Raw genomic sequence first — 27,314 nt, 5'->3', positions numbered from 1 at the left:
ATCTCAGAACTTTATACCTCCTTAGGTCAAAAGGCAAGACTTGCCTTGATATGGTTTGAATTTAGAAAATTTCATTGAAATGAATAGGATTTCTCTTCAAGAAGATAGATCTCAATGTCCAGCTCTTAAATTTTAAACTATTGTCAATGAAAACAAACCGGAGTAAGACAAGTGAGCACATTTTAACATGTATTTGGAAATGCAATTCTTCGTGAATCTGCCCAATTCAAAACCATCCTCACGGCCCACAAACACTGTAAAGCTCAAAATCCTCTATAAGGGTTTGAAATTCCAGAAGTTTTTTTTTGTTTTTTTTTGTTTTGGCTTTTGTCTTTTTTAGGGCTGCACCCGAGGCATATGGAGGTTCCCAGGCTAGAGGTCGAACTGGAACTACTGCCGATGGCCAATGTCACAGCCAGAGCAATGCCAGATTCGAGCTATGTCTGGAACCTACACCACAGCTCACGGCAACGCCAGATCCTTAACGCAATGAGCAAGGCCAGGGATAGAACCTGCAACCAAATGGTTCCTAACCGGATTCGTTTCCACTGCATCACAATAGGAACTCCCCCAAAGATTTTTAATTATAAACTCCTCTAGATGGAAACGACTAGAAAAAAATAATTTTTCCATAAGTAAGTTGAATCATTTCTCATTGGGTCGCTGGGTGCTGATGCAGAGTCTGTCAACAGTTGGCACATGCGTGGGCCAGCACTCTCGCTCTTTTCCAAAAACATTCAACCCCTAAGGAGAACATGCATGAAAATGCGCTGATAAAGCCACCTGCTGTCTTCCTGCACAGCGTGCCACTATCACAAGAGGGACACACCTCTGTTCACCCACTGGGAAGTGAGAAGAGTGCACTTACCGAGCTGGGGCTGGAGTGCCGCCGAACTTTAGGAGACTCTTTGCCAGCAGAGGAGGTCTTAAAGTTAATGCAAGCATTGTTCTCGGAATGCACCCTCTTGACTTGATTAGCTGGTTTCTCAAATGGGTCAAAAGTGCTCTGGGTCCTCTGAACCCTGACTTTCTTATCCTCAGGAATTGTGTCCAAGGGTTTGATCATTGAGTCCATTCCCGGGCAGTTCCGTGTAGACATCTTTGTGACACATATCTGCAGGGGAAAAAAGAGAAGTTAAACGCCGAGCTCTCCACTGAAACTTTCATAGCACTAAACATGCTGATTTCTTATCCTAGGAAGCACGCCAACTTAGATTTCAAGAAATACCCCGAGAGGTCACATTCTGAAAAGCTACACCAGCTTAAGCCACAATATGAAAAATCCCTCATAATCATTCCGCTTATTCTCGCTTAGGGCTGACACTAAAAATGCCATCTCTAAAACAGGAAACTGAAGGCCTGGACTGCCAGTGCCCTAAGGTAATTCTTGAATTCTGTCACATATGTTATCATCTGACTGCAAGTGGGATTATTTCTGAATCATTAACAAATTAGATAACCTGCCTTAATGATAATTTTTTAAAAATCACTTGAGCTAAATCAGTTGGGCATTTTAACTGATGGTTCATGGAAGCAGCTAACACAGCTAGAGAAAAAGATCACTGTTTCTTCAAAACTTTAACACTTGAACATAAGCTTAAAATCTAACCCCATTTTTCATCTCCAAAATGGAATGAGTACTATAAAAAAAGAGATACTGAAAGTTGAAAACGTTTCTTCCAATACCAAAACTAATAGATGAAAAGGAAAAATACTGTAAAACACTGAATAACACACATTTTAAAATTTTTCTATTGTTCCACTCACCTCCTATTTCTTTCTTTTTTTTCTTTTTGTTATTTTTAGGGCCATACTCAGCATATGGAGGTTCCCAGGATAGGGGTTCAATCAGAGCTATAGCCACAGCCTACCACAGCAACGCGGGATCTGAGCCGAGTCTGCGACCTACACCACAGCTCACGGCAACGCTGGATCCTTAACCCACTGAGCAAGGCCAAAGATTGAACACGCACCTTTATGGATACAAGTTGGGTTCATTAACCGCTGAGCCACGATGGGAAATCCTCAACTCCTTCCTATTTCTTTCCCAATTTCTCCACTCATTCTCTTCCTGCACAGTCTGGCCCCCTCTCTCATTTTATTTTAGTCTCTGACTTTTGCTCCCTGTTTTCCACTTTATGTTCTAATTCTTTCCTTCTCCCTATATTCTGGAGACTTTATTTTTCTTTATAAGTAACTTTATGGCCCCTAGCTTGCTATAAAGCTAGGTAACTTTATTATGTGTTCTAGAGAAAACGTAACTCTGAAATTACTTTTAAAGTTTTTTCCTCTTGTGAAAAGTTTCCACATCCCTATTTTAAAAAGCAGGAAAACAGAAGGCATCTAAGAAAATCCCATTTTGTTAAAGTAAACATATGAAGTGTCTGAGTAATATGTATATGACAACTCTGTGTAGGAAAGAAATGTTGATATCTGTATGGATAGATATAGACAGATACAAATACACATACACATGGACACAGATATTTGTATGTGTGTGTAGGAGCACATAAAAAGCTATAGAAGGAAACCCACCAAAATGTTAACATAAAGGTACTGCCAGATACTTAATGGACAAAGGGTAAAAGAAATTACTAATTTTTTACACACCCCTGCATTGTTTGAATTGTATAATAAACATGTTTGACTTATACTAAAACTTAGAAAGTATATATAATTAAATTAAGCTCTTTCAAGTTTTTGAAACAAAAAGAATTAAATACGAAGCATCAACTTTGTGCTATGTGTGTCTCAACTACCAAGCACAGGATGAGTATTACATAAATCAAGTAAGAAGGATATCATCATACATTTTAGCATCATAAAATTGCTGAAGATACATTTGAAAGACTTAAGGTAAATGCTCTACTCATGATGGAAAACTAATAATTTGAGTTCCCGTCATGGCTCAGTGGTAACGAACTCAACTAGTAACCATGAGGACGTGGGTTCGATCCCTGGCCTTGCTCAGTGGGTTAAGGATCTGGCATTGCCATGAGCTGTGATATAGGTCGCTGATACAGTTTGGATCTGACGTTGCTATGGCTGTGGCTGAGGCATAGGCCAGCAGCTGCAGCTCCAATTCAACCCCTAGCCTGGGAACCTCCATATGCCGTGGGTGTGGCCCTAAAAAAAAAAAAAAAAAAAAAACTAACAATTGATCACAAGATTAGATTCACTCAAAATTTTTAAGAGTTTATGTGTTCCTCTTGCAGATGTGAAAGCAAGAGGCAACAGATGTGATATGGATTTGAAACTACTCACACCACTGAATTATATAAATACATAAGCCTGAGGAGTCAATGAACCTTAAACACAAGAACTACAAAGAAAATAAGATGAAGGCACATTAAAATCAAATTGCTTAAAATCAGTGATAAAGAATATCTTTAAAAGGAGCCAGAGAGGAGTTCCCGTCGTGGCGCAGTGGTTAACGAACCCGACTAGGAACCATGAGGTTGAGGGTTCAGTCCCTGCCCTTGCTCAGTGGGTTAACGATCCGGCGTTGCCGTGAGCTATGGTGTAGGTTGCAGACGCGGCTCGGATCCAGTGTTGCTGTGGCTCTGGTGTAGGCTGGTGGCTACAGCTCCGATTCAACCCCTAGCCTGGGAACCTCCATATGCCGCGAGAGCGGCCCAAGAAAATGGCAAAAAGACAAAAAAAATAAAAAAATAAAAAAATAAAATAAAATAAAATAAAAGGAGCCAGAGAGAAAAAAGCATTTTAAAAAAGAAGCAAAACACCAAATATTTGGAAACTAAGCAATACAAAAGGAGAATAAGAAAGTATCTTGAACTAAATGAAAACAGTACCACAGAATGTCAAAATGGCAGATACAGCTTAAATAGTACTTTAGCTGTAGGAAAATTTATAATATTAAATGCATATATCAGAAAAAAAAAAAAGTCCAAAATCATTAAGATTGCACTTTACTAGAAAAATTGAAAACCTAAAATAAGCAGAGAAATAATGAAAAAATATCACCATGGAAATAAATGAAGTAGAAAATGGCAAACAAAGAAAATCAATGAAACTGAAAGCTAGTGTTCAGAGAAGATAAAAAATTTGATACACCTCTAGCCAGACTGTTAAGAATAAACAGGTAAAAAAACAAGAGTTCCTTTGCGGCACAGAAGGTTAAGGATTCAGTATTGTCACTGCATTGGCTCAGGTCACAGCTGTAGCACAGGTTCAGTGCCTGCCCCAGGAACTTCCACATGCCACAGGCACAGCCCAAACAAACAAACAAAAAGGTAAAAAACATATATTGCCAATAAAAGAAATGAGAGTGGCGGTATCACTACAGATTCTACAGATAGTGTCAACAACTTTATGCCAATAAGTTCAGCAACTTAGATGAAACAAATTCCTTCAAAGACAAAAACTATCAAAGCTCACTTGAAAAAACATAGATGACTTGAAGAGGCCTATGTCTATTAAAGAAATTGAAGTTCTAACAAAAAATCTTATCAGAAAGAAATTGCAGAACCAGACAAAATTACAGGTGAAGTAAACCAAGCATTTAAGGAAAAAGTAACATCAATTTCACAGAAGCCCCTTCCAAAAAATTGAAGAGGAAGGGATACTTTCCAACTCATTATATAAAGCCAGCATTCCAACACCAAAGCCAGACAAAAACATTATAAGAAAACTACAGATCAATATCTCTCATGAATACAGATGCCAAAATTATTGGCACATTGTTAACAAACTGAATCCAATAATATATAAAAAGAACAATAAGTAATGAAAAAGTAGTATTAATCCCAAGAAAGCAAGACTGGCTTAATATTCAAAAATGTGTGATTCGCCACTTTAATATACAATGTTGGGCAATCTCTAAAACGGCTCCCAGTGAAGGCCACTTTCAGGTATTCACATGCTTACTAAATCCACAGATCTTAACTGTGAGCTGTACTTGCTGACTTACATCCTATAAACAGAATATGGCAGAAATCATGGGCATCACTTCTGAGAAAGGACTGAAAATCACGGACTTGGAGAATAGACATGTGGTTGCCCAGGGGGAGGGGGAGGGAGTGGGAGGGATGGGGAGCTTGGGATCAACGGATGCAAACTATTGCTCATGGAATGGATTTACAATGAGATCCTGCTGTGTAGCACCGGGAACTATGTCTAGATACTTACAACGGAGCATGACAATGGGAGAAAAAATTACGTATATATGTATGTGTAACTGGGTCCCAATGCTGTACAGTGGAAATAAAAAATACATAAGAAAATAAAAATGTTTCCACTTAAAAAAAATAAAAAGACTGTGGCTTCTGCACTGGTATGCTCCTACCCCCATTCCCCTTCTCTTAGATCACCATCCCAGGGGAAAGCCAGCTGCCATGTCAGGAGGTAGCTCTGTGGAGAGACATATTCCTGAAAGACTGAGGCCTGCTAACAATCACATGAGTAGAGCCTTCAAGTGTGACCACAGCCCTGGCCTGCAGCTTAACTGGATAAGAGACTCTGGAGCCATAGGCACCAAGCTAAAGAGCCCTGGATTCTAAACCCATATAACTGTTATATAAAACAATACAAGCTGTTTTAAGATGATAAGTTTTGGAGTAATATGTTATGCAGCAACAAAGAACCAATAAAATTTTTTTAACCATATGATCATCGCAAAAGATTCAGTAATAACACAAACTCATAGAAGAAAATCTCCTAAACCTGATCAAAGGCATCAGGAAAAAAAGAAGAAGAAAGACAATTTTTTTAAAAAATAAATAAGCCCAAGGAACTGTATCTAATCACTTGTGATGAAACATGATGGAGGATAATGTGAAAAAAATTACATATATATATATATGAATGACTGGGTTACTTGCTGTACAGCAGAAATTGCCAAACATCATAAATGAACAATAAAATTTTTTTTTAATTTTTAAAAAAAAGGAGTTCCTGGAGTTCCCGTCATGGTGCAGTGGTTGAGGAATCCAACTAGGAGCCATGGGGTTGTGGATTCAATCCCTGGTCTTGCTCGGTGGGTTGAGGATCTGGCGTTGCCGTGAGCTGTGCTGTGGTTCACAGACGGGGCTCAGATTCCGCATTGCTTGCTGTGGCTCTGGCATGGGCCGGTGGCTACAGCTCCGATTCGACCCCTAGCCTGGAAACTGGAAAAGGCAAAAAGACCAAAAAAAAAAAAAAGAAAAAAGAAAGAGTTCCTGTTGTGGCTCAGTGGGTTAAGAACCCAACTAATACACATGAAAATGCAGGTTCAATCCCCAATATCACTTAGTGGGTTAAGGATCTGGTGATGCTGCAAGTTGCAGCATCGGTCACAGATGCAGCTCAGATTCCAAGTTGCTGTAGCTGTGGCATAGGCCAGCAGCTGCAGCTCTGATTCGACCCCTAGCCTGGGAACCTCCACATGCCACAGGTGCAGCCCAAAAAAGAAAAAAGAAAATCAACAGCTAAGACAAAAGTAAAGGGTGAGAAATTGAAAGCCTTTCTCCTAAGAATAGGAAAAAATAAAGGATGTCCACTCTCATTATGTGCATTCAATATTGTTTTACAAGTTCTAGACAATGCCACAAGGTAAAGAAAGAGAAACTTTTAAAAATTCACATTGGAAAGGCAGAAATAAATTTATTCACAGAAGCTATCATCACCTATGTTAAAAAATCGAAAAAAAAAACCACTAGAATTAATAAGTTTATCTAGAGTACAAGATCAAATATTTTTTAAAAATTTGAATTTCTAGAAACTAGCAACAATCAGAAATTTTAATTAAAAAACCATTTACAGAGTTCCCATTGTGGCACAGTGGAAACAAATCCAACTAGGAACCATGAGGTTGTGGGTTCAATCCCTGGCCTCACTCAGTAAGTTAAGAATCAGCATTGCAGTGCGATGAGCTGTGGTGTAGCTTGCAGATGCGGATCAGATCTGGCATTGCTGTGGCTGTGGCACAGGCCAGCGGTTACAGCTCTGACTGGACCCCTAGCCTGGGAACCTCCATATGCCATGCATGCGGCCCTAAAAAAGGACAAAAAAAGACAAAAAAACTAAAAAAATTTTTTTTAAATTTAAAAGAAAAACCATTCACAACAGCTTTAAATATAAAATATTTAATGATAAATCTGACAAAAATATGCACGATCTGTACACGGATACTATAAAGTACGGCTGAGAAAAGGAAAAACACAAACCAAGGGGATCAAGTTGTGGGTCTCTGAATTCACTGTGATACTTTCAGGAAGAAGCTAATCTCTGTGTTTTGGTTATAAAATATTAAGAATTTCTTCTTTTTCTTTTCATCCTTTTGTCTTCTAGGGCCACAACGGAGGCATATGGAGGTTTCCAGGCTAGGGGTCAAACGTGTCTGTGACCTACACCACAGCTCACAGCAACGCTGGATCCTTAACCCATGGAGCAAGGCCAGGAAGTGAACCCGCAGCTTCATGATTCCTAGCTGGATTCGTTTCTACTGCGCAACGACAGGAATTCCCAATAATTTCTTAATTAACTTAAAAGGAAATTTACATATACATATATAAATTGAGCAAGGTGATAAATGTTTGAAATAATAATGTAAAAAGATATGAATGGGGCTGAATGGATATAAGAACAATGGGGAAATACCGACCCTGTGTGAACTCCAACCCTGTCCTTGAAAGCAGCACCAGCATAAACACCACGGAAAATTTTTAGTTTTACCAAGGCGAATTCAGAGCTAACACAACATTCTACTTAGCTCTGCATTCTATATTTTTATTCAAGGTCTTTGAACTACCTTAGTAAATTAGGCTTTACCATATAGAAAAACTTTTTGTCATATCCATGAGGAAATATATGGGGAAAAACTCCAAATATATAGGGAAATTTTACTATGAAGTCTAACACTGAAGCACAAGTATACCTGCACAGCCATGGCCAAAAAAAAAAAAAAAAAAAAGAAAAAAAAGCAAGGGTTAAATGACAAATGTCTCTTCAACGTGTCAGCAGAGGAAAGAAGAGCTGTAAGGGCACCTCAAAGCTAAAAGAATAAATTTACTTCTTAACCAGTTTATGAAATCAGATAAACTCACATTAACCTGTCATTGCTTCATTTCATGCTGCCAACTGTAGCAAAACTAATATCCACAAGGTTGTTCGTTAACTTTAAGAAACAAAGGTACTTGGAAATTTCGATAATTCTGTTAGAGAAGTTATTACAGAATCTACTGTGATTAAAGCCTTATCTTCTTTCTCATGCCTTAATTAAGGGCCCTACATTAACATGTTTTCAATCAAGTAGTTACTTATTTAATAGATGCACTTGATAATTGTAAAAATCAGTACAAACAACACACCAGTGGAAACCAGCTTCTCAAAGTTATTTAGACAGGGGAAAAAAAAAAAAAAAAAGCAGCCTAATCCTATCTTTTAGGAGAAAAAAGCATTGTAACAAAATTTTCTAAAGTTAAACATTCTTGGAGTTCCCAGTCAAAATGAATCCGACTAGTATCCATGAGGATTTGGGTTTGATCCCTGGCCTCGCTCAGTGGGCCGGGGATCCAGCATTGCTGTGAGCTGTGGTGTAGGTCACAGACTCAGCTAGGACCCCGAGTCGCTGTGGCATAGGCCAGCAGCTGTAGCTCTGATTCGACCCCTAGCCTGGGAACCTCCACATTCCGGGGATGAGGTCCTCAAAAGCCAAAACAAAAAACCCACTCTTACCCATTTCACATTTATCATTTTTGCCACCTACTAGCAAGTGACTAAATACAAGTAGAAAACAATTATTAATGTGAAAAAAATTCCAGGGAAATGGTATACCTGTACAGACACATGCCTTTGGGACTTGACTTACTACATTCACATACGTATTTCTTGCTAGTTAGTTCCTAACTCATATGATAACTTAAAAATTTTTCAATATCCCACAGTGGTTTGCAAAGTATTGTACTTTCCAGGCAACCCATCAGAAGAACACATTTGAGACTTGGTATCTTTTTTTTTTTTTTTTTTCCAGGATGGAAGTTCCCAAGCTAGGGGTCGAATTGGAGCTACAGCTGCCAGCCTACACCACGGCCACAGCAACAAGGAATCCAAGCTGTGACTGCAACCTACAACACAGCTCACGGCAATAACGGATCTTTAACCCACTGAGCGAGGCCAAGGATCGAACCTGCATCCTCATGGATACTAGTTATTTTCGTTTCTGCTATGCCACAATGGGAACTCCAAGACTCGGTATTTTCTGCAGTCCCATGTAAGCAAGGATAATGCTTATTATCACAGCACCCTTTTCTCTTTTTTATTCTTTCTTTTTCTTTTGGTCTTTTTGCCTTTTCTAGGGCCACTCCCATGACATATGGAGGTTCTCAGACTAGGGGTCTAATTGCAGCTGTAGCCGCCGGCCTAGGCCACAGCAACTCGGGATCCAAGCTGCGTCTGCAACCTACACCACAGCTCACAGCAACGCCAGATCCTTAACCCACTAAGCAAGGCCAGGATCGAACCTGCACCCTCGCGGTTCCTTGTTGGATTCGGTAACCATTGAGCCACGACGGGAACTCCAGCATTCATTTCTTATAGTGCATCGCTCAGCGCCCGGCCCACAGTAAAGCTCAATAAAGTTCTGTTGGATTAATGAATCATATTTAAGAAGATTTATCCAAATCATCAGTCTTCATGTTCTCGTGTTAAAAAAAGCTGAAGTTCTGAAACATGTATTCATTAAAATATACCATCAAAAAAACCCAGCAATCTTGACACAAAAATAATAAATATATACATATGAACATATATATATTCATAAAATGCTATCAACAAATAATATACATATATGAACATATATATATATTCATAAAATGCTATCAACAAAAATAATATACATATATGAACATATATATATTCATAAAATGCTATCAATAAACTACAGGTTCATTGTGATAGGGAGAATTCTACAATGACATTCAATGCTCTTTTTTGCCTTAGAATAATGCCCTCTCCTTGGGGAGTGAACATGGTGAGAGATCACTTCCATGATTCTTTTATGTGAAATGCCAAATGGGAGATTACCCTTGGTGGGCCTAACCTAATCAGGTGAACCCGCTAAAAGCAGTATTTTCTCTAATTGGCTGAAGAAGAGAAAGTCAGAGGTGTTTACATTTCATGCTGTGAACTGCCTATGGGGGCCACACGGCCGAGAACTGGAGAACTGGGTGGATAGGGAGAAGCCTCTAAGGGCTGAGGGTAGTCACTGCCTGACAATCAACAGGAAAACAGGGACCACTGTCCTACAATCACAAGAACATGAGTTCTCCCAAACACTAGTGAGCCTGTAAAAGGATCCTGAGCCTCAGGTGAGACAACCACAGCCATCACCTTGATTTCAGACTGAGAGCAAAGAAACCAACTATGCCACGCTTAGACTTTGAAACTACAGAGACTGTGAGGTAATAAGCTAGTAAGTATGTGGTGGTAATGTGTTTATTACACAACAATAGAAAACCAATACACTCACTTTACTGAAATTACCTGAAGCACTTTGATATTTGAACAGAATATTCTTAGAAACATTTTGCAGATACCGTTTTCTGTAGCAGGTCCAGAAGAGACAAGCAATGAGTCTTAAGATGCTATCAGTGAATGACCGTATACTGTGAGCTTTCTGCACAACATAACAACACCATGAGCACCGCCACGCCCGTGAACAAGTTCTCCACTTAACTGAATTTATACACAATTTATGCTGATCTCCACTTCGCCTGGGTTTGTGTGAATAATAGCAGGGTCAGGCCTGTTTTGTGCCCGCATCTTCATCCAGGAAAGTAATCTATACTTAAGTTTTCCACCAAGGGCAAAGTGACGGTTCTGGAACAGTTTCAAGTTTCCACGATATTTGGGACAAACAAGTTAAACGTGATCTGGCCATCTCTGTTAACCCACAAGCACAAGAGAAAGCAGAATCTAGACCCTTCCTAAGGATCTGGGGAAATCAAGCCTCACTGACCTCAAGAGCTTGTCAGGCCACTCACCCTAAAGACCCTGAAGTAAAGAGGGAGGGCTTTGGTCTGGAGAAGGATCCGGGCAAGGGGAAGTGAACATGGCACTCACTTCTCCAGCTGCAATTTCTGACAGACGACAGAATACAATTATTGGCATTCACAGGGTACCAGGGAGAAAAGAGTGGGCTGACTGGAGCCATGAAAGAGGGTTCTAGAAGACAGATTATACCCTGGTGCCACTATCCAACGCCCAAGTTTTCATTTGACTCCTTCCACCAACCTGTCAGCAATCTAAAATAAGCATTTCCCTTCCCCAAATGAATCTATTTTTTCTTTCCTCAACAAAATAACTTGTGGCCAGTGCACTAGAAATTCTTGGTGGTAGATACAATCTCATACCATAAGAAAACTAGAGGATAGAAGCAAGATAAGTCAAACTGGGGGGAAAAAAACAGTAGGAACCCATAACCTCCAAAAGGCAGATCTTTCAACCACTCAATGGTAGCCCTCTGATCCACTACTAACTTTCATGTGTGCCCCCAGTGCTCAGATTCTGGCCTATGCTCCAATTTTCCACTATGAAAAAAGAGGACTCCTTGGAAGTAACCTAATTCCAGTTCACAGGGCAGGAAGCACGAAACAGCTGTGAAACATCCAGCTGTTACGAGAAAACTAGAATCCTTTCAAAAATGTCAGGGACAATGCTAGATGGACAAAGGAATCTGCCTACAGGGATTCCTACTGGCCAAACTGTGATTATGTATTTGAGCATCAAAAGCAAAATAAAATTATGGTTAAATGGAACAAGTGAGTTATTGAAAGACCATGAGCCCATTATGATTTTGAGACAGAGAATCAATACAAAGGACAAATGGCAGTTATAATATAAAGAAAGGATGAATTTAACAGAATACATAGTTGGTTTTCACACATGAAATAGTGAGTAAGCCAAACAGTGCTAGAAAAAGAGGGAACTGTACCAAGAATAGGAATGACTGCTCAGGGCTTGAAAAGAGGGTCTATATAGCACACGTGTAGGAAGAACAGCAACGTGGGATGTTCCAATAACAAACCAAGTCAATATAACACAATAATCAACTAAAGGGTGTGTGATGTTGCCTAAGCAACATTCTACAAAGAATTCGTTTGGTGGAGAGGCACCAGATTGCAAAGAAAATGTACGTGAAGTTACTGTGGAAGGCATTTTTGGGAAAGAAGTTCAATTTCAATAACTAAGTGAAGTTTAACCCTTGAACAGAAAATTCAACTTGACTCCCATCCAATGACTCAGATCTGAATCACTTTGGAAAAATCAAGCAAAACCCCAAGCGTCTACAACTCAGAACCTTTAACCTCAGCTATTCTGAGAGGCACTGTTTTCACTTGTGGGTTCGTAAAGATTATCCAATGCCAAGAAAATTCAAGGAACATTATTACTGAAACCCCTGGAAGGAATCTAAATAAGTAGATGTATAATCCCAGGAAGATGGGGAAATAATGTGAAATTAATTAAACCCACACTGGTGGTGTTTTAAATAGGATGAGTGTAAGTATAGGAGCATCATGTGCAATAACCCTATGTGTGCATGTTTTCTTGGGTAAAGCATCTGAAATATGTTAAAAAAATCACACTAAATTAGTATCTGAAATTAAAGGAATTTAATTAAGTCAGTAATCAATGCTTAAGAAGACTGAGACAAATTGGTTTTTAAAATTACATTTTGTGTGTGTGTGTGTGAATACACATACGTATTTATATTTAAAGATGTGGGCACTTGACCAAGCACAAAGGCCACTAGCTGTGAATGTTCCAGGCACAGAAGACTCTTGGGCATACCATACCATCAGCTTCCACTGTCCTTTACGCATAGTTTTGTTAGTGCCCTCAGGATAGGGCACACCAAGCCATTGGCTTCTTCCCGCACCAAGCCATGGACCAAGCCAATCACAGTAAACAGCTGTACTAGCAGTGCTACCTGAAAACAAGAGACATTCCAATATTAAAAGGAAACAGGATGTTTTCTCCGTGATGGCATTTTTCACACTTCCTTGATCCATTTAGAAGCTGAAGTGACAAAATTTACATAAGCAGGGATATCTGATGGTACTTGAGAAGAGATAAAAAAGAAGATATCATCACAAATACCAAAATAAACTTCTGTTATTTTTTTTTCTCCAGTAAATTCAATAGAACTTAGAATTTCAAACATGGTTAGAGATGTACCCACACATTTTGGTGTTCATCTGGATCAATTATTTTGGTTCACGCATCATTAACGGAGGGTCTGTATATTAGCTGGCAGGCTCAAAGTGCAGTGAAAATTGTTAGAAATTCAAACAGTGTTGGAGGCTCCAAAAGTCACAGTTGACCTACAGTTTTAGCTTGGAGCCATGTAAAAGCCAGACAACTGTCTCCCAAACTCACAGCAGTGGATTTGAAGGAACACAACTTAATTCAGTTAAGGTTGGCATTCACTTCAAGCAAATTCATTGTGGGTTGAAAATTGTCCCTTTGAATCAACTGTTTTCTGGTGATTGGCATTTTACTGAGATCAGAGGGTGATCTTCTCTCCTTCTTCCCTCCACACTCTTCATGAAGCCAAACACCAGAAAAAGAATTGGTTTAAGTCATGATCTTTTTATACTCATGGAAAGAATAACTATGAGCAGTCCCATGCAAATCTGAAATCTGCAAAATTCCTGACCCTGAAACAACCTCATTTGTTTTTCCCCTCATCAATTATCCGATGAGGGCCTGATGGCTCTCCCTTCCTCACTACCTTCTCTCAAAATCTGCTCCCAATTAAAAAAAAAAAAAAAAATTATGGTCATTTACAAGGTTTTGAACACTTCAGAGTACTACCTCTCCCAGAATTATTTTTGAACTTGAAGCATTATAGGATAAAAAGGCTCACCCTTTGTAAAAGAAATCTCAACTATCAAGGGCAGATGGACAAGGTAGTTTGGTAGGAGTGGGAAATGAAGGGGACAAGAGTAGGAGGAATTTCTAATGACAGCTGCCTTCATCTCTAGCCTACACCTGCAAGATCTAAAAGAATGTTGTCCTTTCTTTGGGTGTAACCTTCTTTTTTCTTGTGTGTGTGTGTGTGTGTGCACGCACACACACACAGAGGTGACATTATGAATGGCTACATGGAACGAAGAAATAGAATGTATTATCTATATGAATATAGAGGAATATATGCTTGGGTGTAGTTTTTTGTGTGTGGGGGGATGTGACACACCTGGGCATGCAGAAGTTCCCAAGCCAGGGATCAAACCCTCTCCACATCGGTAACCCAAACCTCAGCAATGAAAACGCCAGATCCTTACCCCACCAGGTGAGCCACGAGGGAATCCCTGCTGGAGTTAGTTTTACTTACAGCTATCTTTTATCAGAACCAACATCTTGCCTAAAGTCACCTTCAAAACATTAGCTGATATACAGGCAAATCTGTGGTCCACATTAAGGCAGAATTGAGTGCCTCAGAACAGGTGACTTCAACTCTCTGGGTCTCCGTCTTCACATCTGTAAAAGGACACAGCTGGCATAAAGAGCGCTTCAGCTCTTCCACAGCTGCACTGCTCTAACTCCAGGCAGTACCTACAGGTAAATGATTTTAAATAGAGCAACTGAAGAGACAAGACCAGACACGTGAATTCACTTCTTTGTGCTTCCTTTTCCTTTCCGTCTGCCTCTGGGTTGTAGGCTTTAGAGAGGAGGCAGACAGGTTCACAGCAGGAACCCGCTCCTGAGAGTTCCAACCTCAGCAGACCTGCCTTCACTCTTACCCTGGCGTTGTCTCTCAGTGCTGGTGTCCTGGCCCTTCTGGCCAAGGGATTATTTGTGAGCAGCGTGGGACCGCAGTCATGCTGTAGGACATTTGGTGACCCTGCTTCTGTCTACTAAATGCCAGTCGTGCCCCTCTGGCACTGTCGCCACCAAAAATGCCCTCACGAAGACCTACGTCATTTTTGGACTGTACCTCCTAATTCATCATTTAAATATATGCTGGCTCATGTGACTTCACATCAGCCACTGTGGAATGTGTTTTCACGCATTTAGTTTATCTGCTGAGGTGGGAAGATGCCTTCGTCTTGCTCTGTTTCTCATGTGCTGGTATTTACATGACCAGACTATAAACACCTGAACACAGAAACTGTGCCCTCCATTTCTTTTATGTCCCCAAAGCCCAAAAGACAGCATGAAAATGGGTGCTCTCATTACTCAATATTTACTCAAAGATGATTGTTTTCCTTATTGTAAGCCTTCCCCTTTAACTAAACATAGGCCATTACAAAAATGAATCCTAAGAAATTAGGTAACAATCAGGCACCTTCTAAGATCTTTTCTAGCCAATGAAAAGGCTTCACCAGCTATTCCCAGAATTCAATGTCTATTACTGGGATTTAATGTTAAAATGCTTATTTTCTACTGACTGGTTTCTTAGGGGTCTGACCTAATTTCATTCAATCCAGAATCCATCAGCTAATGGACACAGCCGAATGGAGAACTCTTGAGGCCATCACATTCCTTTATGCCGCTTCAGTGACTCTAGTTTTGTTACAACCTTACTGGGCTTCAGTGTTTATCACCAAGAGAGCTGATTGGTATTTTGCTCGTTCTGTTATGAAATATTTAGGCGGTCTTCCCAGGAGCTTAAACTTGAATATGCCATACTAAAATGATTTTATTTAGTAGCTTCCCTCCTGTTATAATTATACACTTGATTTAGATATAAGAGAGACAGTTTGCTTAAAGGCTGGCATAGATGGATGCATATATTTGCTGACCTCTAGGTTCTTTATTTGGCACTATTTCCACTAAAAGCCCAAGGGTCAAGGGGAGAAAGAAGAAGAAATGCGAAAATTTCTGCCACCTGACATCCATAATTATACGCCGGTTAAAATTTCATGATTTCATCATGATAAATTTAACAGGACGTTTAATGAACATTAAGAGTGAGGGTTGAAATGCCCCTGCTGTTGTTATTTGTGGCCAATATATGTTTTTTGGGATTGAAGTCGTTGGGGTGATCTGGATTTCATCTGGAATATTCTTTAAGCTCTGGCAACCTGTGGACTGACCAGCAGCACAGGCATCACCTAGGATGGCAGCCCCCAGCCTCACCCCAGTCCCACTGAGTCAGATCTGCATTTTAACAAGATTCCCAGAGGATCTGTGTGCACCTGAAAGTTTCAGGGGCAGTGTCTAAACCATATAATAACAGAGTCTGCTGCTACCACCAAATAAAGGATCAAGATTGTGAAATATGCCAAATGTCCGAGAGGCAAAATTTGTTTCAGTCTCTGGGTACAATATGAGTGATCATCAGTTCAATATTCCTTGGGTAGCATTTTTGCTCAAACTTCACATAAAAGATCATGGTAATTTCAGGTAATTCTTTAATATAATTTTGAATGCTGAAATAAAATTTTCCAGTAAGGCACACCCAATATAGTCAGGATTTTTTAAAGGCCACACCTGCAGCATATGGAAGTTCCCAGGCTAGGGGTCGAATTGGAGCTACAACTGCCAGCCTACACCACAGACACAACAACACTGGATCCAAGCTACATCTTCAACCTACACCACAGCTTGTGACAATGCTGGATCCTCAACCCACTGGGCAAAGACAGGGATCGAACCCACATCCTCACAAATATTATGCTGGGCTCTTAACCCTCTGAGCCACAAGGGGAACTCCCTATTCAGGAATTAAAAAAAAAAAAAAAAACAACAATGGGATTGGAGTATATGAGGTATAGAGAAAGAACATACATAGGTTATAATAACATATGTAACATTACTTCCTGCATAGAAACTTATGGATGTATGTGTTTCTAGTAAAGAAGAATTGTTTGGCCATGGGCCACAGTATGAAAAAAGTTACCACAAAATTATTCTAAGGAGAAATGAACCAGAGCTTTGCTTTACTCTTTATTTATAAGAGTTTATTTGGTAGCTTTGAAGAAAAATTCAAAGGAAGTCATTTCAGGATCCAGAAACAAAATTTTAAAAAGAACTTACATTTGGGAAGAGTGTCATGTAATATAAAACAGGTCCTCCTTTTGCGGGGGGGATCCCTTTGCCTTATGAGGCCCAACTGTACATTCCCCCCCTAGTTGGTCAAAGGACATGAACTCCTACACTCGAACCGAAGGACCTAGCAATTCTGTGGAAGTCAGTCACTGTTTCCACTAAAAACTTCCTAAATATCCCCAAAAAAGTCAAGGGGAAAAAGAAGACGAAGTGTGAATTTTCTGACTCCCACCTGACATCCATAATTATAGGTTGGTTAGAATTCCATCATGGAAAAAAGACAGCCAGGAGTGTAGTGGTCATATCATATGGCCAAATGAATAAACAGTGTTAGGAGGTGCAGGAGTGGAATTGACATCTAGATTGCTTCCCCCTCCCACTGAGAGCCAGAGGGCTCAGAAATGGGGCATAGGAAGGGAGAAGCCCCACGCACAGCACAGGAGTGGCTTTGTTGCGATTCCACAAAGCAAAAGCCAACCCTAACCTACACAATTCCCACAGCTGCAGCGGGGAGCTGGAATAGCCATTCTCACCCAAAGAGAAGACTCGAGCTACAGAAAGTGGTGCGCACATTGCATGGCTAATTAGCCTCTTCGTCAAGACCCTACTCCCTCACAGCACTTACTCTAGAAAAGGTCTGTTCCTGCACAGAGGGACCTTTTCCCCTCTCTCAGAGAATTTACACATTTAATTATAGCTTTTCTTTTTATCAGGTTTTGTTTTGGGTGCTACCTGGGAAGGAGAAACTAGAGTGTGTTTTCAGAAGACCAAACACTAGGCGGGGGGTGGGGGGGTGCTACCCAATATTAACTATGGCAATTTTAAAACATCTACCATGACAGAAGCCCTAATAACCAATGAACGGATCAGGCTGAACTCAGACTCATAGGTGTTCGAAATCAGTAACATGGTCCAGGATGCTATCTACCTGAACACATATGCTTAGCATTTGGGGGCTTTTTTTAACATCATGAGGACAGGAGAAACTGTCATTTGCCTCAAAGGCTGTGCAAACAAGAGTCTCAGGTGCCTTCTGAATTCTGTTTTCTCTTCCTAGTTTCACTGCACCACCCACAGCTTCTTTGTATTAAACCAGTCTGGTTCTTCCTTCATGTTTATACCTTTCAAATATCTGTAGCTCCCTATTCTGTCCTTCATGTAAGGTAAAGCATCCAGAGGGTAAAATAACATTAAAAATGGAAACTTGAAAAGAAGACCCAACTGGAGGTAGTGACTGATCCACTAGGACCTGAATTTCTTTCCCCTAGTAACCATATGAACAGCATTTAAAAATAAAGATTACAAATATTTTTAAATCCATTCCCTGAAGGAGAAATAAAATTGTGTACTCTCTTCTCACTCTGAAACAGATGGCTATATAAATAAATACAATTCTATCTCCTCACCTATAACAACGACCTTTTTAATAAATTTAGCACATTATTAAGGCTTGAAAAATACTTTAGCAATTGATGTTAAGACTGATGTTAGAAAGTTTAAAAGTTTAATGAATGGTTTTATTTGAATAAAACGAATCTAGGGGTAAACCCCACCAAAGAATTTAGAAAAATATAGGGCACCGCTCAATACAGAATTGGCTTTTGAAGCTCTTAAAACTTTCAGAGAATCATATATATGGGTCACTAACCACACAGAGCTTACAAAGAGAAACACAGGGAACAATGAACCTTTGGGGAGAAAATGGAAGTATCTTTCAATGTAGCTTTAACAACTGGCCCATCTATTGTAAAGAGCTAAAATTTCAGTGATAATAAACTTGACAGCAATCCATTAATAATAAAGTCCTAACTGCTTTCCTGAGGACTGGTTCTATAAACCTTTCCTGCGACTGAGAAAATTCAATCGTGAATCCTAACTGAGACATCCAAGGTGAAAAGAGCAGAACAGTGGGATACATGTATCCTGCTGCTTGTCTGCCACCTGAAAACAAACTCCAGTGCTTCCAGGAGCATTTCACTGTCCCCTTTGTATTTTTAGCAAGATCTCATTTAGCTGCGGAATAAGAAGCTGGAGCAAACTTGTATCAATAGGGCCAAAGAGGCAGTCTACAGAAAACAACAATCCTTCCAAAACCTGCTAGACGACAACTAGAATACTGAAGCATTCCTTCACATCTTCCTTGTAGCCACTCAAACCCAATGATACTAAGAAACTGTCATCTATGCTCCATAATCGAGCAAACTGGAGAAAGATCTTGGGCCACATACATCATGCAAGTTGATAGAAAAATGGAAATTAAGGATTTCTAGATGATGGTGACAATGATGATGATGGCTATTACTGAGTTCTTATTATATGAGTGACTATTAAAAATGCTTTATGAGCAGTTTCTCAATCTTTACAACAACCCCTGAGGTACTATTATTATCCCCATTTTACAGATAATTAAATTGAGGCACACAAGAATTAAGTAACATGTCCAAGGCCACACAGAGAGAGAGTATGCTCAAGAAATGGGTCTTACTCCAGGACTCTAAGGACAAAGCCCAAGCTCTTGACCACCAGACTGTCTGCCTTACATGTCCCCTGGGACTTCTATCCTGAGAGAAAGAAGCAAAGGACAGATCTGACCTGCAACACTTCTCTAATGCAGAAGAAAAGCACTTTCAAAATTGAGCAAAATAACTGCTCTGTGCTTCAAGGTCTCGTGACCCATCCTCCCCTCTCCTCCTCCCTGCCACTTTCACCACCTAAATTTAACAGGCTTGTAACTAATCTGATTCTCAATCAGCCTCATCTTGAGAGTCAAGTCTGAACATTAAAGTATTTGGGGATGGGGGTGGGAGGCAGAAAGCAATGAGATTCACTAAGTACAGGCTGGTGGGAAAGATGGGAAGCCTCAGGCATTAGACACTGCCATGCTGGATCTTTTTCTTTCCATGTATGTTCATGCTTCCTTAATAGTATGTTCAAGACATGGCTATAAACTGCTGACTTGCTGCATCTAAGAATCATCAAATTGGTCAATGGCAGATAAATGGACAGCTCTGGGGCCTGAACTTGGCTTTCTAAAAAGGATCCTCTATCAGAAAACCACCTGGATTTAGGAGTAGTATCAGAAAGAAATGTGAGACGAGAATGCTATGTTGATGAATCCAGGCTTCCCTCACCCAACAGAAACCTAGGCATTATAGCCTCAAGCTTATACTCTCTCTTATTACCCCCCATAACTCAGATGATACCTGGCTTTCTGAATTGAATGTCCACTGAAAACAGCAGTGGAAGAGAAGGCTTGCAGCACGTGTCAGGAATTTGAGAAGTGTTTCACCCGCCCATTGGCCAAACGCAATGAAACAGATACTACACTACTGGTTGAAGTACCTCCCAGTTCTAAGAGTCTCTGATTCTGCAAGAGGACTTCTACATGATCAGTCTCGGCTTATAAAGTTAGATAGAGTAAAAGGAGCAGAAGCAGAGGGTGTAAAATTTGAATGTTAATAATCACAAATGCCACAGTCCAGCCTTCCACTAAATATTTCAGCTGATACTTGCTTTCTGTAAGCAAAGACTTGACATGAAAGTCTAACTAGCTCAATTACCTCACCCAACTACCAGGTCACGCAAAGAATCCAAGTGTGATATATCCTTAGACCATTCTCTCAATACATTTCCATACCACATTCCTTGCTCTTCCCCCCACCAGGCTTTTATTCTTAGTATCTCTAAATTATCTATCTATTTATTAGATGTCCAGAGAGGTCCATAATGAACCTGATTTAGTGAAATCATGTAAGCAGGGAAATTTGCTATCTTTTCCACATAAAAATCAAGGCATACATTATAAAGAAATAAAATTCTGATACATGGCACAGCACGGATAAACCTTGAAAACATGCTAAGTGAAATAAACCAAACAAAAATGGATAAATACTGTATGATTCCACCTGATATGATATGAGTTACCTAGAATAGGCAAATTCACAGACCCAGAAAGCAGACCAGCGATTACCAGGGGCTGCAGGGAGGGAGGATGGGGAGTTATCACTAAATGGGTACAGAATATCTGTTCAGGATGAGGAAAAGTTCTGAAAGTGGACAGTGATGATGGTAGCAAAAGACTGTGAATGTTCTTATGCCAATGAATTATACACTTAAAAATGGATCAAACGGAAAATTCTGCTATGCATATATATCATACCACATTTTTTTTTTTTGGATGCACCCACGGCATGTGTAAGTTCCCAGGCCAGAGATCAAACACATACCACAGCAGTAACCCCAGGCACTGAAGTAACGATGCCAGAGCCTTAACTCACCGAGCCACATGGGAACTCCTATACCACAGTTTTAAAAGTGGAAAAAACCAAATCATATGGTACCTGTTTCACAATTGCCCAAAATGACAAAAAACCTGCCCCAAATTTCTCCTTGAAATATTTTAAAAAGTAGATTGTAAGTTTTATGAGGACAGGAACCAGGTCATTTTATTAACTGTTACACAGAAGTTGCACTGTTACACAATAGACTCTCCATAAATATTTGTTTAAAAAATAAAAATAAATGATTAAAAGAAAATAGAAGGATTCTCCTAGAGAGGAAAGTATAAAAGGCATAAAATTTACTTATGCATACGAAAGTATAAGCAGTATATTCCCAAGAAAAATACTAATGCTCCTCTATCCAAGCTCCTTCAGGAAGGGGATGTATCTCTTTTCATCTCTTTCACACACATCTTATGAGGTCTTACACAGAATAGATGGCTGATAAATGTTTGCAGAATGAGGAATAAAAAACTCTATGATTGTAAAATCAATGTCATATTACTGCTCTACTCTTTGCCTTTTTAAAAATTACTTACTTTTTATAAACATACAACTCCTCTGTCACAGGGCGGAAAAAATAAACCCCACAGCTTACACAAAGTGAAGGTAAAAAATATAAATAGCTAGAACAAATCATTCTCAGAAAATGAAACAGCAAACACAGGGCATAACACCTTCTGAATAGAAAAAAGTTGGGGTTTTTTTCTGGTTTTTTTTTTAAAGAACTGAAGTATAGAAAAGAACAGTATAGCTCATCTTGATTTTTTTAGGAAATAATAAACAGTCAAAATAAATGTTGAACTCTCTTTGGAAGAAAATCCTAACATTCATTCTTAAAAATCAATGTTCAACCTTTATAATAAATAGTTGAGTAAAGATTAGAAGAATATTTAAGGCTCCTCCCTTCTCCCTCAAAAATTCTAGTGAAATGAAACATTATCAATATTTCTCTCAAATAGCCTATCAAGTAATCAGGTGATCTTTCTTAAAAATACTTACGTTACAAAATTACACACAACTGGGGCTTATGGCCAACATGCCACCGCAAGTAACTGATGCTTTTCTCAACTAATATTCACTAATACCTACATCATTTACATTTTACGGAAAGTACTTAAAGTATACATAAGTAGAATTTTTGAAGCAAAAAAAAAAAAAAATCAAATGCTGACATCCTTAACATTCAGTACGTATATAATAGATGGATCCTTATATATTCACCAGACCATGTAATGTAGTAGTCTCACTTTGAACAATATTAAAACACATCCTTGAACTTCAACCACCCCCCACCCCCAATACCACGTGCCAATTAACAAAGGAAATAGGAATTCAACCTCTGTAGATACATATCAAGGTTTACATTTCTGTCTCTCAATTGTTATCTTCTCCACCAGCAGGTAAGCATCATTTGGAAGGAGGCTGTCTGCTGCCCCGGTCCTTCATGCATGCAGGACTTCTCCATTAGCATCCAAAATGCTAACAGTCCACTCTCAGAACCAGCACTTCAAGCAGGACTGCAAGGATTATCACTTCCATACATGAAAGCATAACCACTACAGGTGTAAGGATGCAAAATACCAGCACAGTGACCTGTGCCAGGCAGCACACACTTAAAGCAGGTGCATTTCTGTGCTCCAGAAGGGAGGGGGTGGGAAGAGCAGGGAGGAAGCCCCAGATCTCTGATATATTAGAGATGTTTACGGCACTCAGATCCGATCAAGCTAATTCATGGACATCGGTTTACCCAAATGAAAAAAGTAATCTCCCATCCTTCACCGGCTTGACTAAGAGGGCATTCAGCCAAGCATAGCCAGGCAAAGGTCTCTTTAAGACGTAATAAATAAGACGAGTTTCAGAAGAAATAAGACTCAGCTATGGCAAAGCAGCACAGTCGCAAAGGTTTCCTCTTCTCACTGCTCCCGGTGTTTACAAACTACAAGCAGTAGCCTCGGGAACCTCAGGAGACTCTCCGGTGGGTAACCTCCCGTCAGATCTTTAGTTTAAACAGCCCCTTGATTAATCTGTGATGTTTTGGGCAGTTAAATAGAAGGGGGTGAGTTAAATGACAAGCACAAAATGAATCCTTTTCAAGTTGTAAATGAGTGAGTCAGGATTCAGACTTGCCGAGATGCTCCAAATTAAAACCCTTGCTCTAATTTTAAGCATGCTCTGTCTTACCGTTTTGCTGTTGTCTCTCCTGGGCTCAAATCACCTGGAACTCTTTAACATGTCCCTAGCAATGTGTTTGCACCAGGCCAGGCTCATACAGCAACTGAATTCACATCTTTCTGCACTAGCAAGCTGAAATGGTACGGCCGTACTACAACCAAGAAAGGGGGAAGCAAAAGCAAAAGCAAAAAAAAAAAAAAAAAACCCAAACACCCAGAAATCACCTAGAGAACCTAATCTCAATGAAATAAGACCAAAAATAGTTTAGAAGAACACAAAGGACATGCTAGTGTTCAGCGTCAATAGCTTTAACAGTTTAATTTTTTCCCAAAAGAATCTAATTTTTTTTTTTTCTCCAAACACGATGGACTTGCCTGTGGAGTTCCCAGGAAGGCAGAGTAACCGGGCTCTGCAGCAGCATTGCAGCCAAAGTAACCGTGCATATGCTGTCCAGGCAATTCACAACATACTGTCTCTTCAGAAAGATATTGATTGCCAATGCAGGGCTGCTTCAAAAGAATACAGAATGGGAGCCAAACAGCTAATGGTGATTGCATAGGAGGAAAAACATTTAATCAAGGGGATGCACCTCATCACGCTCAATTCAATTTTTTAAAAGCTCTGGGGCAAGCCAAGAAGTGTCTTGAGTGACAACCCCATTCAACAGTAATCTGAGGTCAGAGAGAAGGCCAAGTTTAGGCTACCATCATTTGTGCTGCAAAAGCCACTAAAATGGTTGAATGTGTCTATGTGTGTAGATTTGTCATATGCAAATGGGGCATGAGGAGAACTCTAATAAAACAACCATACACCAAATATAGGAGGTTAAAAAAAAAAAAAAAAAAAGCACAGGTATAGCATCTATGGAACCAAAGTGATAAAATACAGAGTTATGAGCCTGCAGAATTCTTGATGGGGTTATAGTTCATACCACCCTCAAGAGTAAAATATCAATACAGACCACATCTCACAATCCTCAGGGTAATTGTGTCAAGTCATACCACAGGGCGCTGGGTGGCAAGGAAGGATGCCAAACTGCTACTCTCATAGCGACCCCTACAGGAGAGTGGATGATCTACAAGTCATCCTTGTTTTAAAGTATTTTGCTAGCCTCGGAAAAAAGAACCCCCCCCACACAAAAAGGGGGTACAGATTAGATGAAGACACAAGGATACAACTGAAAAATACATGAGATAAGAAATTTTAAAAGTCAGGCATGAAATCTGACCTCACAGATATTCACTTAAGAAATTAAAATACAAGAAGTAACTACGGTGTCAATGCTAAGTGGCCAATGGCTCCAGAGCTCCCAGAAGTAGGTGGACAGTTATAACCAGAAATCTCAGGGAAAAGCACTTTTCCCTTCACATCCTAACTGGTTTAAAGGAATCATCTCCCTATCCCCCATGTGCAAACCATCTTTGCCTTCAACCTTTTGAATAACACCGAGAAGATACTGAACTTTAATTTTTTCTGCAACACAAAAGCTCATTCAAAAGTCTTTTTCTTTTTTTTTTTGTCTTTTTACCTTTTTCTAGGGTCGCTCCCGCGGCATATAGAAATTCCCAGGCTAGGGGTCGAATCAGAGCCAGAGCCACAGCAACACGGGATCCAAGCTACGTCTGCAACCTACACCACAGCTCAAAGCAACACCGGATCCTTAACCCACTGAGCAAGGCCAGGGAACAAACCCACAACCTCATGGTTCCTAGTCGGATTCGCTAACCACTGCGCCACGATGGGAACTCCCCATTCATAAGTCTTACAAAAGTTCTCCTACACAAATATCACGTACTTCCCCTTCACCAAAGCATGCAAACTGTCTCCTTAATATCTGAAAACTACTCTGAGTTATACGAACATCATTTCTGTGGAGCAAGACCTTGTTTCAACAAGTCTTTCAAGAATCCGGAGTTTTGTTTGAGGATTACTCAACACTGCAGCCCACGAAGACACTCCTTCTTCAGAACCACCAGCACTTCTTATTGGAATCATTTAGGATTTAATCATATGCTGCCTCATAAAACTTTGTCATAGTACTGCCATCTTCCCATTTGAAGGCCCTTGAGGAACAAACCTGTATCAACGGCATCTTTTTTTCACTCCTCCATAGCATACAACACAATCGAGGCATCCAGCAAATGTTAAATAAAAATTTTAAAGAATTAATGAATTTCCCAACTCCATATTTTAGGGTTTAGATCATTCAATGTCCCCTGACAAAAATCTAGAAGTGTTATCTTTGAGTCACTTCATTTACGTAGTTTCAACATGTCTTTTCTATAGAGCTGGTAGATAAAGGCAGATACAACGTTTGCATTCACTAAACTAGTCTATGAAAAACCAACAAACAACACAATAACCTTCTCCTTTATTCTTTCCTTTATTCATTCAACAAACCTGTGTTGACGCACCCAGCAATGTGAACAGCCGTGTTCTCTGCATTCAAGGAACCCGATGAGTGGTTAAAAATAAAGCAAGTGATTACAATACACTGAAATGAGTGTTTTGAGAGCACTTAATCGGGTACAAACAATGTTCCTTGGATGGCTCCCAGAAGACATCACTGAGGAGGCAACATAATAAAGCTGAGGCTTGCAGACACGGCTGGAAATGGGCATTTGAGGAAGAACAGGACAGGACTAAAGGGTTCAAGGCCTGTACCTAGAAGCTGTCTGAGGAAACCGTGGGGGAGATGGCTCAGTGCCAGAGCACAACAGGCCCCCATAAGCCAGGTTAAGAAGTTAGGGATTTTATCTGACAGGAAGTGGCCATTTAATCGAATAGGAAGGCACTAAACGACTCAAGGTGGTGGAGTGGCTAGATGGGATTTTTCATTTTACAAACGGGCAAGCGGAGTAAAAACAGATTAAAGGCGTGAAGAAGGGACAGTGAGGAGGCCGCCTGAGAAATGAAGACCCTGAACTGAGTCAAGACCCTGAGCTAAAGCAATAAAAATGAAGATGGAAAAAAACAAAGGAGGTGAGAGACAGTCAGTATGAGCTACTTCTTGACTGACTGGACGGGGAATCAGGTGAGGAAAAAGTCCAGCACAGCTCTGGATTCTTAGGAATTATTGGGCCAAAGGTGAGGTTACAAACTAAAGAGGTAAATACAGGAAGAACAAAATCTTGACAAAGAGGGGCAATTATGAGTTCATTGTTTTTTCTGTTTTTTGGGGGGGCTTTGTCTTTTCTAGGGCCGCTCCCACAGCATATGGAGGTTCCCAGGCTAGGGGTCCAATCGGAGTTGTAGCCGCCAGCCTACACCACAGCCACAGCAACCCAGGATCCGAGGTGCATCTGTGACCTACACCACAGCTCATGGCATTGCCAGATCCTTAACCCACTGAGCAAGACCAGGGATCGAACCTGCAACCTCATGGTTCCTAGTCGGATTCGTTAACCACTGCACCACAGCAGGAACTCCATGAGTTCGTTGTTTTACATGTGGAGTTTTGGGTTATCTTTGCGCACCAAAGTGAACGTGTTGAGTAGGCAGAACGTGTTGAGTAGCCCAGATAAAAAGGGGAAAAGGTCACTTATGTGTCTTGGGTCAGGGTGTCCTGAAACCGAGCTGAGCCAGGATTCCTGTTCACCTAATTTACTGAGGACACGCTTTCAGAGAAAAGGAGTGAGGAGGCAGGATGGGGAAGATGGGAGAAAGCCAAGGAGGAAGGTGGCCTCTGGTGAAACAACTGTGCCCCACACGAGTGCTCCTGAGGCAAGAGGGCCTGGTGCACATCTGGGCAGTCATCACTGACTGGGGCCTGAAGCGGACAGCCTGTGACCTAAAGAGCCCCCTGGGTAGGTGAACCCCACAGGGCCACCCCACAAGGCTTCAATGTTGCTTTTCCAAAAATAGACC

General features: G+C 40.3%; 1 protein-coding gene across 3 annotated transcripts in view; it reads right to left on the bottom strand.

The window, feature by feature from the left end:
* CDK14 (cyclin dependent kinase 14) overlaps nt 1-27,314 on the bottom strand; it is a 632,242-nt gene that overhangs the window by 487,943 nt on the left and 116,985 nt on the right. For 2 of the 3 annotated variants that reach the window (XM_021102362.1, XM_021102363.1), the window contains one exon: nt 869-1,114. In XM_021102362.1, coding sequence (XP_020958021.1) covers nt 869-1,114 — 246 coding nt within the window. Of the gene's footprint in view, nt 1-868; nt 1,115-23,456; nt 23,613-27,314 lie in introns of those variants that run through there. The other variant, XM_021102364.1, reaches the window with a different exon arrangement.

Source organism: Sus scrofa, chromosome 9 (assembly GCF_000003025.6).
Source record: "Sus scrofa isolate TJ Tabasco breed Duroc chromosome 9, Sscrofa11.1, whole genome shotgun sequence".
NCBI classification, from domain to species: domain Eukaryota; kingdom Metazoa; phylum Chordata; class Mammalia; order Artiodactyla; family Suidae; genus Sus; species Sus scrofa.
The sequence above is the reverse complement of the archived record's forward strand: the minus strand, read 5'-3'. Positions and strand labels throughout refer to the sequence as shown.